The sequence below is a fragment of the Amaranthus tricolor genome, chromosome 15 (genome assembly GCF_026212465.1).
Source record: "Amaranthus tricolor cultivar Red isolate AtriRed21 chromosome 15, ASM2621246v1, whole genome shotgun sequence".
In the NCBI taxonomy this organism is placed as follows: domain Eukaryota; kingdom Viridiplantae; phylum Streptophyta; class Magnoliopsida; order Caryophyllales; family Amaranthaceae; genus Amaranthus; species Amaranthus tricolor.
The window spans coordinates 13,870,441-13,888,302 of NC_080061.1; the positions used below are offsets into that span (position 1 = coordinate 13,870,441).

A 17,862-nucleotide genomic window follows, 5' to 3' on the forward strand; every position below is an offset into this window, starting at 1 on the left:
CCCATTTACTTTTACATACTATTTATTGCACTTATTTAATACTTAACATCTATTTTACATAACGAAATATTTTAAAAAATGAATATTAATAATCTTTGATTTGAGATAAATTAAACAAGATCTCACTTAACAATATTTTAAATCTATAAATTAAGAATAAAATATAAATTAAGAGTGCTTTGGGATAATTTGAGAGAAAGGGAGGGAGTATAAAAATGGTTGACGTGAGATTTGTGTCATATGTGAGTCAAGATAGCATAAGAATGAGGTAAAACCCAAGGAGCCGTTCACATCCCATTCTCCACCAGGGCGGGCCGCCCGCATTTAATCCACAATTTTTATCTCTTCCTCATCTTCTGCTTATTTCCTTGTGTGAAACCAGATAAGAGAAATTAGAATAAGATAATCACAAAATCTTTGCACAATTCTACTAACAACATTACAATTTACAAGATCTAACCAACTACTACTACTTCAGTTTATCATCATTTCACACACACACACACACAAAAAAAAAAAATCATATTATTCCCTTCACCCAATCTTTCTAGAACTTCAATTAAAAAACCCAAAAAGCCATAATGAAAAGAAAATATAAATTACAAGTGGTGTAAATACAGATGACCCATATATTAAAATAGGTTATTTGAATTTGTAGAGGAACAAGAAGAAGTTCTTTTGACTATTTGAGCTTGGCGTTGAAGACGAGTTAGGAACAAAAATAAAGAATTTTCCTTGGAAGGTTCGTGAATTTTTCATCTTGAAATTTCAAATTATCAAAAATGTGATATTTTTTAATTGAAATTGTTTGCAGTTTATGAAAACTCATTTCTTCTTTTTTCTGAATTATTAATCCCTAAAAAATGTGGGTAATCTAATATCTTCTGTATTATGTGGATCAAATGTGTTATTTATACTATTAAAGAGGTAAGAGTATTTTGTTAATGATTGATTCTAAATTTTTTCTTTTAGTCTTAATTTTGAATTTAATTGATTACTCTATGCATATATACTTCTAATTGGTGCAAATTTTCTCTCTTTGACAATCTTGGTTTTGATTAATAATATTGATCAAATCTGTTTGATTTGGAAATTTTTTCCTGTTTTTAGTAATTCCATACTAGTAAGATTTTCTGAGTATTGAATAATTTATTTTTTTTTTATAAGTAGTGGATAATATTTTTGATCCATCCCATGATTTCCTATTTTCATTTTTGAATTGTGATATAAGATCCTCTGTTTTTCTTGTTATTAACTTTCTCCTTAATAAAGTATTTTTTTTTGAAGTATATTGCAGTATGTTTAATTTAGCTTGAAAATAAGTTTTTTAAAAATGTCGAGTTAATTTCTTGACAATTACAACTGGTTAAGTTTTATATTAATTTAATTGTAACTTTATTAAGTCGATAATATTTTATGTTGTAGTTCATGTTTCATAATATGATCGAATTGTGTTTGAATACATTGACACAATTTCAACTGTTCACACTTTTACTTTCCAAAAAGCAATGTAATTTGCGGACTTCACCAACTCATCCTACCAAAAAAGGGGAAGAAGGAAGGAAAGAAAATTGGGATTTGTTGCTAAAACTTCACTTTATTTTCAAATAGTAGTATGTGATGTTGCATAGCTTCTCTTCCATTTGATCACTAAATCATGTGCACTTTTTATTTATCTGATGTTATCAATGATGTTTATATTGGATCAATCATAAACAAAGTCCTTGTAATTGGATTATATGCGGTTCTTATTTATATGATGTTTACATTAATTACATAGGATCAATCGAAAACAAACTCCTTGTTAATGGGTTAGGTTGAATACGTGAAAGCCATTTAATGGTATTCGGTAATAAAATGTTGTTGAATAAAATGTGTATGGGGATTTGATACACATTTTAGCAATCAGAATATCAATTCTCAGATTCTATCCCATTTATAAAGCCTTCGAATCTTTTGCGTTTAATGAGTCATTTGTTTGTTGAATTTGTTTGTGATTGACCCTTGATAACAAACAACACTTCACTTAAATTAGAAGTGCACATGATTTAATGAGTCATTTTAGTACAGTCCATACTTCATTTTAATCCAAAACAAATAACTAAAAAGTCGTTGCTCTATTACGCACTGAGTTTTTGAAAGCTCACTGCACTACAATATTAGGTTGGTAATGTTTTTACTATCTTGCTTGAAAAACGGAATGAAAATTGGAGAGATGTGTGTTAAATGTATCTCATTTTGCCTGATGACAGACATAACAGGAGAAGTATGGTTAATAATAAGAAGCATCCACAAGTCCGATTAGTTCGATGTCCAAAATGTGCAAAGATCCTTCCAGAACCAGAACATGTTCCTCTCTACACCTGTGGCGGATGTAATACTATCCTCCAAGGTAAAAAAAAAAAAAGCATCCCAATTTGGCTAGTGGCCACTTTGTTACTTAGATAATTTGTAGTTTTTGATTCATTTGCATTCACTGGAGTGTATTGATTTATTATTTGTATGTGTTTTCATGTTCACTTGATTTTATTGTTTTAACTTCCTGTCATGCTATGCATGATAATAAACTTGCACTTATGTGAAGTTGCAGATGATATTTCTATTAAGGATGAATAAGAAACCACCATATTGTCATTTACAAAGGTTAGATTGCATAATATAACGCCCTACGCCCCAAACCTGCCTTGGTGGAAGCCACTTAATGACTATGGGTGACGGAATGTTGCCTGTTATGTTCTGTATGAATGTGGCATCTGGTAATTGGCCTTGTTGAGCAATTGAGAAAGAGGAAGTCATTTGTTGCTGAATATTTGTGGTTTGTCAAATCAATAACTATTTGGAATATGTGGAGGTAGTGGTGTATAACTTCGGTATTCTTCTGTGTCTTCCTAGGTTCACAACACTTTGTTTTTCATTGCAGCTAAAAACTACAAAGGTCATCATAGAAACACAGCATTAAGTTCACATGAACACAATGTTGCTAGGAGTAATGATGGTGGAGAGTGTAGTGGCTCAAGTCCAAGATCGATTTCTTCTCGTGAAAATTCAGAGACTCAAGGCGAAGTAAGGATTCACGCTCATGTGGGCATTTTACGAAATCCTGAACAGAATGGAACTTCCATTTCTTCAGATAGTACTGCTATGTCGAAGGAGTCTAATTTCGTTAAGAATAAGGAGAATGGGAAAATCAACAGCAGATCTGACGAAAGATATAGTAATTATGAGCAGAAAGGATCTGCTAATTCTGCCCAACATACAGTATTGACAGAGGAGACTAGTTTCTTGCGTGGTAAGGAAAATGGAGAAACAGACGAAGTAGATGATCTATCTGTTTTGAAGACTCAAGCTGTTGATTATCCTACTGTTTCTGAGAGCGAACAATGCACGCAACATACTGTAGAAAATTCAACAAAAGAAGATGACAATGGCCGAGATGAACTGTGTAATAGCATTGCTGTAGAGAATCACCACCAAAAACAGATAGGAAATGTGAATTGTGATAGTGAAACATCTAAAGTAGAAGATTCACAACCCCTTGAGAACGAAGAACTGCAGCTACTTCCTACAGAAGAGAAATCTACAGAAGATGAGGATGATCAACATGAACTAAAGCTGAGAAGACATGTGAACTCTGAAAACAATGCTTCTTCCTCAAGTGCCTCTCCAGCCATAGAAATTCCCGAGGAAGATCTTTCTTCCCAACAAGAAGTGCCCGAAGAAACCAGAGAGATGCACCTTGTAAGGGGAGATTCAAATCAAGATCAACATGAACAAACTCAGTTGAAATATGTCTACTCTGCCAGAGATGCTTCTTCGTGTACTGAATCTCCAGGCATGGAGAAACCCACCCGATTCACTTCTGAAAATCCTGTGGATGGTGATTCTTCTGATCAACTCTCCAATGAAACCGGAAATTTTGATCTCATAGAGAAACACTCACATCTAGTATGCAAGGAATATGAACAAGGGAATCATCCAATCGAGGTGGTCGGATATGCAAAGTCGGCCAAAGAAGCTTCTTCATCATTTGACACTCTAGATATTAAGAAGTCAATGCTACTAGCTTCTGAAAATCCAGCAGAACATGATGTTTTTTATCCAGAAGTGTCCAAAGTGACTACAGGGAGGAAACTTAAAGAGGAACGCTTGCGTCGTGTATCCGAAAATGAGCTTCATCACCATGATGCTGATAAATTCAAATCAGAAGAATCAAACAAGGAAAAGCGCAATCAGAATGATCAAAACAAATCAGTAGACAGCATTGATGATCAAATTGAATGTGTGATGCTTTCATCTGCAGTTTCACTATCAACTGAGGAAACACAGGGTGTATATGTTGATTCAGTATATGAAACTGAAGATGGCTTAGAAGCTTGTGGAAGGGATTGTGTTTCTAAACCCTCAAGTTCGACAAATCTGAAAACTTCTGATGAGATGGGTACTACCAAGTTTTCTGAAGACTCTCATTGTGAAAGCATTTCATTAGAAGGCGTCAAAGAAATTTCAACGCAGAATAATGTGAATTTAAGGGATAGTGCTGTTCTTATTGAAAGTGAAGTTGGGAGCTTGTTGAAAGAGAATCCCGAATCGCTGAGTAAAAGGTCTCCTGGTTATGACGGTAGTGTCTCTTCCTGTGATGGAAATGATGATAAAATCCCCAAACAGCCCCAATTAATTGGTGAGGAAACTTTATCCACGATTAATGCAGTTGCATGTTATAAGAGTGCTGAAGAAAGTCCGGAATGGAATGGCACTCCTTTAGAGAGAAGGATCAATAAGAATTTAAAGGTTCAACCTCAAGACAGAAATTCGTCATCGATGCTAATAGATGAGAAGTTGAAAAGCAGAATGATAGAGGAAGAAGGTCTATTAGAAGGAAATGGAATTTCTCAAAGAAACAACAGATATAGGGTAAATAGAGACAGCTTCCTGCCGAGGGTTCCATACCGCAGGAGAAGTTCTGAGATGACACATGAAACGGAAAGCTGTTCTAGTTATACCTTGCACGATAAACGCTCAAGTTTCCATATGCATCGGCATCCTCAATGGGAGGGAAAAGAGTTTCGTCCTACTTATTATAATAGCGAAACATCAGGGGAAATATATGACAGACCAAAGTATCATGCTTTTAATGACAGGAGGCGAGTCGAGAGTTATTCGCAGAGTGGGAATCTCCCACAAAGGCCATACTCAGGAGAACTCTTCAGTCAGAGGTACTCCTATATGCATCGCGACCCTGAAGATAGAAGAAGATGGTCTTCCCAACTACCACCACCTGCAGTCTATTACCGTCCAGGGGTACACACGGGTCCAAGTTGGGAAACTAGATGGGATCCATATGATTCATACCCGACAAGCCCTCCTCGATTTGTGGAGTCAGAATCATCCTATGCTTGGGGGCATGATTCATTATACCTCTCTGATGATCAGAGGCATAAAGATCAGATCATGAGGAGGTTATACTTGAAGGAGAAACGGCTAGCCGTGAGAAAACAGTTCCATCCCATAGCTGGTGGGGCTCCATTTATCACATGCTACTTCTGCTTCAACATTCTCGAACTTCCCACGGATTTTCTCCTCTCTAGAAGAAGCAGAAAAACCCACAAGCTAAAGTGTGGTGCTTGCTCTCGCGTTCTAGAATTTTCCCTCGAAAATGAAGGTTGTTTAGCTCCTAGTGAAACTAGTATTGAAAGAAATGATAATTTAGTTGTGACATCTCGTACAATTCATTCTTGGCAGAGTAGCTTAAATTCTGCAGGGAGTAGAGAGTTGCTTTCACAAGAGTCTTTCAGTACTTCAGGTCGAGAAAAAAGAAAGATCGTCCCTGAAAGCTCACGCACCAGAGAACAATCAGAGGAATTACATAATACTGAACCTACTGCTCGGGGAAGACCACCAAAGGTAACCTGGCAACGGTCTACCAGGAGTAAGACACCTCTTCACAGGCTTATGGGCTACTCTTTACCGAAAGACTTGTTAACCGAGCATGAAGCTGATGATGTAGAGTAACATTCTGAAATTTTCAAAGTTTCTAAGCAAAGAAAACAGATCCATAGTAGATAGCAACATATAAATCGTAACAGATTCTTTTTTCCTGCTGCTACGGAAGAGAAACAGCAATTGTAATCAAGAACTCCAGATTCATGACAGTGAACAATGATTACTAGTAGATAGTTTAAGATTGAGACCATAGTATTTGTTTGCTATTAAGTGACTTGTGTGGAAGAGATGTTTTTAACATATTTGATCTGTACAAATTAAGTTGGATTACTTTTTTTTTACTAAAAAGTATCAGATGTATAGTAAATTTTGTTCCTTTTTATTGATTATTATTATTATTATTATTATTATTATGTGCTTCCCCTGTGTATCAACAACTCTGAGTGTCTTCGCTCATGCATTGCACACATTGTATCATTTAATTGCGGACATATGGTGAAGGTTTTTTAATCACAACAGCGGTCATGACTGCGACAACATTTTTATTGATGGCATGATTACATTCCCAAGTATATTTGTTGGCTGTTGCACCATTTTGTCCGTAAAGTTTTTTGACAGTTATATGTGACTTCAGCTTAATTGATTTACAGTAGCTGAACAACTTTTCAAAAAGTTTGATTTACAACTGATTTGTGATAATAAAAGATGTACCTAATGGATTTTATAGAGTGTTAGAGTAGCCTAACAAATGTGGAAGCATGAGCCTAAAGGTGGCACGAAAGGTTAATGACTATGGCTTGAAGGTGCACTAATGAAACAAGGTTAAAGTATTAAGGTCATTTAAGCAATAAAAGTAAAGCAAACATTAAAACCAAGATTTAAGATGGTTCACCATTAATGAAGCTACATCCACCATCCTAGGCTAGTGTATCATTATGTGTTTAAATGATAATAGGAGCTTAAAAGCTCATTACAATGTTAAAGGAATTATATCAATGGAGTTGAATGTTTGTAAGCTATACATTTGAGTAGAGAATAAAGAGAGTGTTAAGGATAGATAATGAGAGGCTCAAGCTTTGTAGTTGGGCTCTACTCTACAACAAATAGCAATACATATATATAGGCAAGGGGTACTTGGGAAACAAAGAACCAAAACAAAAGAAAAATAAGACAGCATGTCTGTGGGCTGGCTCGACCTCTGCTCGGGCAAGCGGATGGGTCGAGCGGTCTGCAGGCCATACATCTCACACCTTTTTCAGCTTGTTGCACAACCCTCTAGGTCACTATGGTCCCCTATATGCTCCCATAGCTTGATCTAGCTAGTGTGTACTATATATTGCCTTGATTATCAATGACAAATCCATGTGAAACAGTCCAAGTACTTGTTTTATGCAAATAATGTGTGTGCGCTATTTTATGACTTGGAGTGTCCTTTACCACTCATTATAACACATGCTTAAGGTCTAGTAATCATAGTTTGTTACTTTTAATCTTTAAGACCAAATTCTTCTACAATCAAAGTGTCATCTAACACATGACTAAGAGTTGGAAGACTCAAATCACACACTCTTTCACAGAGTTTTTGTTTAAAGTATGCGTAATCATAATTAATTTATGCAATAAGCATTACATAGAAAAAAGAGTTTTATGCATAAATTTAGCGAGCTTGATAAGTGCAATTATTTACACTTATTATTATCTTAACTCCTTTTTAGTGAGTATTCTAGACTAGTTTATATGGTTACGATAGTTACTTATATAAGTTTGGTTATAAACTTGATTGTAACATTTTTATGTGTTTTTGAGGCAAAATTGAAATTTTATAGGTCCTATGAAATGATAAAAGGGTGAAGATTTAGAGAAATAACCTAAAACCCTAACAGGTAAAGATTTATTATTAAATTGATTTTTAAATAAAAAGTTAAAAGACAAAATTTGCTATAAATAAGCCATACTAAGAGGTTTTTGTTTTTAATAATCAACTCCTTTTAAAAAACCGTCCCTTAAAAACTGGAGTTTACTCTACTATAAACGTGTGACACTTTCAAAAAGATATTTTGATTTTTATTTTGCTATTTTTTAGGAGAAAATATCTCATTTATTGAACAGCTATTTTATCTAATTTTTTTATAAGAAAAAATATATCTTTTCAATTATGTTTTTATTAAATATTTTTATATATGGGATTATTTGAAAAGTATTTTTTATAAAACAAAATTATGTTTTACGTAAATTAAAAGAAGCGGTTTTTGGAAAAGTAAAAGTCATAAGCACCCCGTTAAACTTGGGGACATGGGTGTAAAGGGGAATGAATTAACTGACATTATTTTTTTCCACTTTCCTAATTATAAGGGTCATGGAACTTGTGTAACTAATAGGTAGTAGTGGCAAGTTAACTTACCGAAAACAGTTATTCCCATGCTAATATAAAGACTTCCTTTAATCAATTAGAAATTGAATCTCCACAACTCCACCATGGGTATTCACTCCTTAAGAGTGTTTGCTTCATTATAGGATGGACTTCATTAATATTGAGTTTCACGTAATATCCTAAATACGTATTTGAAATCTATTGCTAAAGTTTTTGTCATGTCATGGTATGTTCCTTTTCACAAGTATATTAATATGTTTTAAAGTTTCATCATATGTAGAGTTTGTCTTGTCATCAAGCGATGAGTTTGTACTTCGAGAGAAAAGTAGAGAGTTAGAGTGAGCTCTTGTAATTTGGGTAAGAGAGTTTGTAGTGAACTTTTGTAATTTGAGTAAGACGGATATGAGTGAATCCACAAAAGAAAGCTGAGAACTTAGAGTTAAGTTCAAGAAGACAGTGACTCGCAATAGCTTGCTTGAAGTGGAGAGACTAGGAACAAGAGGTTGTTCCCAGGGTTATTAAGTTTGTAGAGGAACTTAATAGGAAGCTAGTGACTCGTGATAGCTTGAGTGAAGCTGAGAGAAAGTGAGCTTTATAGGTGAAACGTGAGAAAGAGTTTGAGTTTAGGGAGAAACTCAAAGTGGCCTAGGTGAGTTTTATGTAATAATAACGATTGCCTAAAACTTATTATGTTTTATGTAAATTGTAACGATTTGCCTAAAACATAGTGAAGTGTTTATAAATTCTGTGAGGTCATGGCTTTCTCTTCTTTTAGGCCTAGAAGGTTTCCACGTAAAATTATGTGTCTCTTTCATTTATGCTTTACAAGTTCAAGTCTTTAATTCCGCAAAAGATTTGAAAAACTCTCATGAAATCTAAAATAACGTATATACTACACTTCACCCCCTCTTGTAGTATCCATCCATAAATAACACAAGGGTATAAAGATGAAAGTAGTTTGAGTGATGCACAAAAGAAAATAAAAGTTCTAGGTGGAAAGAATGTTGGATGCCAAGACCTTATGTCTAATACAAAATACACTTGCCAATTTGATTTTTCCAAGAACCCGATTCAACATAGGCATGAGAGATATTACAAAAAGTGTTTCACGAAGATAGTAAGGTGAGAAGTATTAAACTTCAATCTTTAAAAGATGATTTTGATTAGGGCTGGCAAAAGCTGACCCGACCTGTTAACCTCATCTGAAACCGACCCGAAATTAGCGGGTTTGGGTTTAGATTTTTGACCCAATTAATTAAATGGGTCAACCCAACCTAATCTGTTTATTAAATGGGTTAGGTTCAGGTTGAATAATTAAACCCGAAAAAAACCTGTTTAACCCATTTATTAAATGGGTCAATCAAGTCAAGTCGACCCATATTTAACCTATTTATTAACCCATTGAAAATTTCAAAAAAAGTCATAAAGAATAAAGATAACTCATAACTGGGACCAGTAATGTATTGTGGTATTACTGCCTTACTGGTATATGACCCGTCTGGTGTATCATAATTCATAAACCCTAAAAATCTAAAACCTAAAAACCATTAAACTGCGGTCTGCGGCGCCTTCCTCAATTCTTCTCCACTCTCCAGTCTCCTGCTTGCTGCTTCTCTGTGCGACTTCGGAGTGCGCCTTCTCCTTCCTCTTCTCTGTGGCGGCACCAAGGTAAGAATTATTTCTTTCTTTTCCCATTTTTCTGATTTTTTTTTTGATCGATTTTTTCTGATTTGGATTGTGTTCGATTTTTTTGATTTTTCAGTTCAATCTACCTGATCTTCAATTCAATCTACCTAATCTTTCAGCACTTTGCCGGGTATTCAATCAGCTTCTCTTTCTCTTTTTTTTTTGTGATTCATATGTTCTTTGATTTTTTCTTGTTCTTATTTTCATGTTCTTTATTTTCTGATTTATGAAGCTGTGTTCGATTCTTAACTCCATTAATGGCTAAAAGTTTTACAGTGTTTTACAATGTTCAGATTTTCAACTCGATTTTTTCTTATTTCTATTTTCATAGTGTTAGCCATAAATTAGTTTTTATATTGTAATTTTGTCATATTGTAATTTTTGTGTAGAAGTTTAAACTATTTTTGTTTGTTTGATAACTTATATTTTTGTTTGTTAATGAAGCAAAAATGGAATCACAATTGGATGAGCTTTGTGGGATGGTTATAAAGATTAAAGTTGAAGAAGAAGAAGACATATCTTACCCTAGTCCAAGTCCAAGTCCATGTCAAAGTTTCGATCAACATGAATTCAGTTCAAAAGCATCTTCATCAGCCACCATATTTTAGATTATGATGATTTGTAGAAACTAGAAACTAATTATGATACTTTTGGTTTTGGCTTGTCAACTTAACAATTTGTTGTGCTATTTTGCTTGTTTGTTGACTTTTGAAAACTTTTAAGAACTTTGAAGCATGTTTAATTTTATTATGAAATGTGAATATAATATATGGGTCAAATGGGTGAAATGACTTGAAATATAGACCTGAAAAAAAAAGCAGGTTAAATGGGTCATTAGCAGGTTGACCCGACCTGCTACAGATCAGGTGGGGGTTTTAATTTTTGACCCATTTAATTAAATGGGTCAGGTTCAGGTCAAGGGTATATTGACCCATTTATATATGACCCGAACCTGAAAACGACCCAACCCGACCTGTTTGACACCCCTAATTTTGATAATTTAAAAATGAAAAAAAGAATTAATGAATGATTATGTTTTAAGGGTAATAGAAATCGTAAATCAAATGAAGTTAAATGGAGAAAATATATCAGATGACAAGGGACAATTGGCCAAACAAGATAATCCAAGCTACAAGATTGGCAAGTATTGATGAACATCTCGTGATTTTTTGTACAAGATTTTTTACATTAGGAAAAGTGTTAGAATAATGTGAAAAATCTTAGATAAAGTTAAAAAACTAAAGCATTTAGATATTTATCTAGACTCTAGAGTAAAGTCATATCATAGGGGTGTTTGGCAATTGACTATTGGCTTTTTTAGTTTGTTTGTTTGACTAAGTGGAAATGTTGGTTGTTTTTGTTGGATTTTAAGTTAACTAAAAAAGCCAGCTGTTTGCAGAGATGTTTGGTAAATTTAATTATTGATTGTTAGTTGTTTATTAGAGAACAAGTGGGTCAACAAATCAAAAGCTAACCAAAAAAGAAGCTAGTTGGAGCAGCTTTTTCATTTTTGGCGCAAAAGCAAACCAAAAAAGCTAGCTTTTTCATTTTTGGCGCAAAAGCTAACCAAAAAAGCTAGCTTTTTCATTTTTGGCGCAAAAGCTAACTATGACATTTGAGAAATTAATTCGAAATTTAAAATAAATAAATAAATAATAATATTAATAATACCCAAACATTCCCCCTCCTCTTTTCGCATAACCCAGCAAAAACTTCAATCACCTTCCACCTTAAAATTCCAAACCCATTTTTGAAATTCTCCCTCCTCCTTCATTTCTGGCTTTCGAAATGCTTGAGGCATCAACTGTAACACCTTCTTCCTCTTTCTGAAAATTTCAAATGCCAACACAAGCAAGGTTCATTCTCAATTCTTGCTCTTGATTCTTAATAAAACAGATCCTTCATCCTCTTCCTCTTGATTCGAACTCATTCCTTCCTTTTTCCTTCTTCTCTGAGCAACAAAATCAGGCAGCAAACCCAACATTCATTGAGGCCACGAGCACCACTTCACACAGTGGTTCTGCAACCCTAACCGGCGTCCCCTCTCTTGATTCTAGCATTAATATTGGAGTCTCTGATATCTGGTAAGGAAACAATCTCCATCTTCAATTCTTGTCTAATTCTTGAAATAAGAACAATAAGCATTTCACAAACTCCTAATGATCTACTCAATGAAACTGAAACAGCTGCAGCCTTGAACAACATTTGCAATTTCGAACCACAATTGCAACTTTCAATTTTCTGATTTTGTCGCCTATCAAGATTGGTTATTTCTATCTATCAGACTTCTTATGTAATTCTAAGAGTTTAGATCATTGTTTCTATTTTCATTGCATTTCTTTTCTGAGCAAAGAGACTTGTCAAAAAGAGACCAAGTTATTCATTTTTGATTTCTTAATTATAACTAATTTAGCCTTTTGATTAAACAAACGAGATCTAGTAGCAAATTATTGAATGTTGAGTTAAGTTTGTCGAGTCTTGAAGGTTAATGAGAAATTATGAAATAAGGAAATTATGGTTTTTGTTGAAGAGATGTTAGATACTGGTGAAAAAATAAATAAATAATTGGTGCCGTAATTGAAGTATGAGATTCTTTGGAAATCATTGATATTAGGAAGAATATTGGTTGTTTTAGTAATTGAACAAGGTGATATTCGTAAAGGATCATTAGATTCTTTTGTGGATTATTGATTTTGGATATCAATGAAAAAGTTGTGTTTAATTAATAAAGAGGGTGATGATTGTTGAGAAACCTTTAGTAGAGTGTAAACAGTCCTAGATTCTTGGATCATAAAGTCTTTGTGGTATATGATTGGACTAAGTGATGAACATTGTTGGTTTGCCTAGATTCTTTAATATGTGTAGAAATGAACTTATGACATGAGATGTTGCAACGCCAGAATAGATTCATAGTTAAACCTTGGTTGTAGAAGGAGATGTAATAATTTATATATTAGTACAGTAGCATCGGACGCCTTTTTGTGATATTATGATTGTTATGCTTCAGGAGGCGACATCATCGAAGAACCCTTCTAGTTGATAGCTGTGATCAGGATTCAACTCTTTGAAGAGACATCGTAGGTAAATAGTAGTAGTCCCTTAAAGGGTCTGGCCAGACTACATTCTTGAACATAAACTTTTTACCAAAGCTCTTTTGAAATTGAAAATTGTTGAGACAAATGTTGTTGTGAATGCTTATGTTGATATTATGATATGGTCAATGGATCGGGCTTGCGAGCTGGTCATTGACGGAGTTGAGGAACATTGTTCCCTGCTCCCTATTTTTGAAGCGAGTTGTCATTCAGATATTGACTATCTTCACCCGAGAGCGACATAGCCTTAGAGCTATGGGGCACCTCTCAAACTACACTCCCTGTGCGCACATAGATCTAGGAAACCGATGTTGCTTTTAAACCTTTGATTGGAAATTACGGTGTTTTGTTGTTTTGGATTGTTACTTCTCATTCAGTTTGATCTGACCCTCTGTTGTTTCCAACTTTTAGCTTGTTTGCAGATCGGAACCGGACGAGAAGGATGGGTTAGCGGAGGTGATTAGAGGTTCCAAGGATGTATATTGAGCTAAGCACGTAGGAATTTGTAGATTTGTATTAGGATTTAGGATAAATGTATATTAGATTTGGTTCTGTTGGTTATATTGGACTTGTAGAGAATTGTATGATTATCTTGTGTTTTAGTTAGATGTTTGTTTTGAGATTTAGCTGAGTTAGTCACGTTGAAGAGCTTGTGATCCCTTTGCTCAAGTTTTGGAAGTGTGATTTCAGTTTCTTGGGAAATGTACCTCGTGATGACCCTGTTTACTCAGTTAACGGTAACTCGGGTTGTTACACTAACCAAAAAGCTAGCCTTTTTATTTTTGGCAAAAACCAGCTTTTTAGCTCCTTTAAAAGCCATTTACCAAAATTTTTTTTAGCTGTTTCACCAAACAAAAAGCCAAAAACCTAAAGCCAACCTAAAAGCTAAGTTAAAAGTCATGAACCAAACACCTCCATAGTGTATTAGTTAAACTCTAGAAAGGATTAGAAAAAAAGATATTAATAATAATGTCAAGTGGGCAATGCTTATGCAGTGACAATACATACATTAGACTATAAATAGGTTTTGTTTTTTTGGAAAATTACCGATAATAATCCAACTTTTTTACGATTTTCTTACAATAATTCTAACTTTTGATTAACCATGAATAATCTCAGTTATAAAATCATTCATCCAAGAATTTTATTGGCAAAATAATAACATGTTATTGTAGGTTAATTTAAAAAAAAATAAAAAAAAATAAAAAGCATAAAATAAATAATTAAAAAAAAAAACAAAAAACAAAGTAGTTCTTCCACTCCCAACCCACCCCAGCCAAAAACTACCACCCCACCGTGGCCACTGCCACCCAGACCACCCTTCCTCCCCGGGCATTCCTCTCTCCCGGCGAATACCCTCTCCCCTGTTTCCACCACCCACCATTCTCTGTAATATTGACTCAAATCTTTTGCTTACTCCTCCACCTATTGATCTTTCCCATGATTAAAACTTCATATTTGCATTCTATGAAATGATTACTTGAACCTCTTCTGAGTAAGCTTGAGTTTTGAGATTTTGATGATGCTTTGATGATAATTTTCGGAGAACCCAAATTATGTGAGACACAAAGAGAGAACCCAAGGAGAGGAATGTCTGAAATTAAGAGCTCCGGAATTGTAGCAGCAGAACCTGTTTCAAGTGTCCATGGATCTACATTCAAGGGTGCTCAAGTTGGATCCATCTCCACCGAATTTGGTGCTTACATTGCCCCAGTTTTGTCCCTGCATTTTGGCATTGCCCCAGCTTTGCCTCCTTTCTAGTTATATTATACTTCTATTTCTATAGATATATTTCAATGTTATTATTATACTCTTCTTCCATCATTACATAACCCATGTACTATTTTGAGACTAAATTATTATATCATTTATAATCAAGAATTATGTAATACTACTTTAGTACTATAAATTTTGGTGTGTATGATATTTTTATGTCAAGGTGAAGTTGATGAAATTAAATGATGAAGATGATGGAAATGAAGTAGTTTGGATGAACGAATAACCAATGAGTGTGTGATGACAGTGGAAATAGATATGGAGAGTTTTGATGATCAAGTTTTTTTTTTTTTTTTTTTTTAATTAATCTTTAGTTTTTCGAATTTTATTTTTTTAATAAAATTATCTGCTATAGCAGGTTACCGGTTACCAAATTTGGATTATTCATGATTTATTATGGATTATTTTAGAAAAATCGAGTAAATATTAGATTATTGTAGATAATTTTTCCTTTTTTTCGAAACGAGACTATAAATAGTTGGTAACCTATGTAATGCGAAGCAATTATTAAAAGAAATTAATTCATTAAATTTTTTTTTCTTCTCGGTTACTTTTTGCATAATTTTCAAAGTAAAGTTCGAGCCTTAATATCTCTAAATACGTATAATAAAAAATTAAAAAAATATATAATAAAAAAATATACATTAAAACAAATTTAACGAGATCTCACATGGTTATAATATATCATCTAAACAATTTTAACAATGGTAATGTTATTTTCTTTTAGTGCGTTAGTAGCAATTGCAATTTTATTGGAATATAAAAAGTAATTGTTTACAGTGACTAATGCATAATCTGCTTCCTAGGTGGCTCGCTCTAGCACCATCTACGACGAAACAACATCACACAAATTCCTGGTCTGCCAATTTAGTTCCAAATATAGGATGAGAAGTACAGTGAACAATACTTTCATTTCATGATTGCATCATGCAATACGTAATCTAGTATCTTCAAGAATATGACATTAAAAAATGCTATTTTTCACGAGTTAAATAAAAAAAACACTAATTAGTAGTCCTAACAAAGAGCAATTTTTGTATGATATTGTATTCCGGGGAAACATATTCGTATAAAGAGATCAAAATAAAATTAGTATTTTAACATTTATAATATCATTTTCTGCCTTAAAAGTCATTATTTTTCAAAAGCAAAAAGAATAGTAATAATTTATATTTTTACTTCCTCCGTTCTAAAATAGTCGTTACATAATTGTTACTAACAACTATTCATCATTTATGTTTATTTTATAATTTACGGCTAATATGTAATAAAAAATATAGTCAAGTGGAATTTTTTTTGAATCGTCTAATGCATACTTTTATAATATTAATTTTTCATAATTTTAAAATGTGTATAATTCAATATATAAATAATCAATATAATACATTAAATTGTATAAAAATTCAAATGTAACAACTATAGTGCAAAGGAGAAAGTATAATAGTACTCCTAGTAATTAAATGTTGTACATATGTCTAGTTTAGAAACTACATAAACTCCGTGCCATCTTTTTTATTTTTTTTCATTTTGATGTAAAAGCCAAATGAATTGAATAGGTCCGGCATAATATTACATTAATTTTTTATTATTTCTTAATACATATTTTATTACATTTATGAAAATTGGAATTCAAACTTAATTTTTTTTATAGTTATCAATTATAATAATGATAAAGCAATTGGCCGTTATAAATTATATCTATAACATAATTAGCATTTTAGTGAACTTTTTTTAGAAGTATATTTAAAAATAATATAATTAATTTGTAAATAAATGAATATTTTTTTAAATAAATATAAATTATTGGTGCTTTGTAAATTAAAAATCAAAGATAATATTTTGCACATTTTGATTACATACTACTACTTATTGTATTGTTTTTCAAATTTTAATAGTATATGTTATAGCCCTAACTAAAGTTTTTAAGAATGGCCAAATTAATTATTTTATAATCATCATTAACATTTAAGATTTTTGTAATCATCCTTATTCAATGACATTATTTTTACTTAAATGAGGGAAACAATTTAATGGGAAGATGACAACTCATTAATTTTTTAAGTTGTGTATATCAGTTGTATTTTGTTTTAGTATATAGGAAGTATAGATGTGTAGTTTATCTTAAACAAAGAATTTATGACGCATTGATTGCATTATATTAATGTGTCTATCAAAAAATTTAATTTAAAAAATATTTGAGCAACCGACAGAAAGACACGTGGGAACAATATTATGCACCTCACAAATGACACGACGCAAATGGGGTAGGTCATTTCATTTCACAACCCACAAGTAACATTAACAACTTCTATATAAATGTTGTCCATCTAATTTAAAAATTCAAAATCCAACACTAAACAAAAAAACAAAAAACAATATGGAATTCACAATGTGTAATCTCAAAACACAAAACTATATTTCTCCGGTTTTCACCTCTTCATTATCTTCAACCAATTCCAAACATGGCTTAGTCGTCGAATGGGTCCCACTCTCACTCCCACCCAAGAGCACCAAGAAGATGAACGGAAGGATTAAGTGTGGGAAGAACACGAGTCTTATGGTGGATCTAGAGAGACAGTTACAAGAGATTGTAAATCAAGGAAGAGAATGGAGAGAGATGAAAAATTGTTGTAAGAAAGAGAGATCATTATCATCATCATCATCATCCGCAGAGTTGATAGAATTGTTAGAGTGTTTAGAGAGAGAAGCAATCATGGGAAATGATGAAGGACGTGAGGCGATTGATTATAATCGTAGGGCTCAGATTTTTGATAAGAGCTCTAAGGTCTTTCAAGCTCTAAAGGAACTCGGTCCTTCACCTACTTAGATTTAACCAATAATATAAACCATTTTATGAATTTTCCTTTACTTTTTGTAACTTATGTTTTGGCATTACTTCAAGTTTTGTTAGACCTCAATTTTATTTTTTATTTTTTTTTCACATTTTTTTGTAATCTAATTATCTTACATCTACTAGCTAAATCAAAGATTATATAA

The 17,862-nt window shown here is 33.0% G+C and overlaps 1 protein-coding gene across 2 annotated transcripts; it reads left to right on the forward strand.

The window, feature by feature from the left end:
- The first annotated feature begins 260 nt into the window (after positions 1 to 260).
- LOC130800693 (protein ENHANCED DISEASE RESISTANCE 4-like) lies at positions 261 to 6,322 on the forward strand. Of its 2 annotated transcripts, XM_057664289.1 has the most exons (4): positions 261 to 742; positions 2,253 to 2,392; positions 2,921 to 5,659; positions 5,740 to 5,873. In XM_057664289.1, the coding sequence occupies exons 2-4, from the start codon at positions 2,269 to 2,271 to the stop codon at positions 5,742 to 5,744; spliced, it is 2,868 nt and encodes a 955-aa protein (XP_057520272.1). In that variant the 5' UTR covers positions 261 to 742; positions 2,253 to 2,268; the 3' UTR covers positions 5,745 to 5,873. The 2 variants fall into 2 exon arrangements, with proteins under 2 accessions (XP_057520272.1, XP_057520271.1); XM_057664288.1 differs by having other exon boundaries at positions 2,921 to 6,322.
- Positions 6,323 to 17,862: the final 11,540 nt, after the last annotated feature.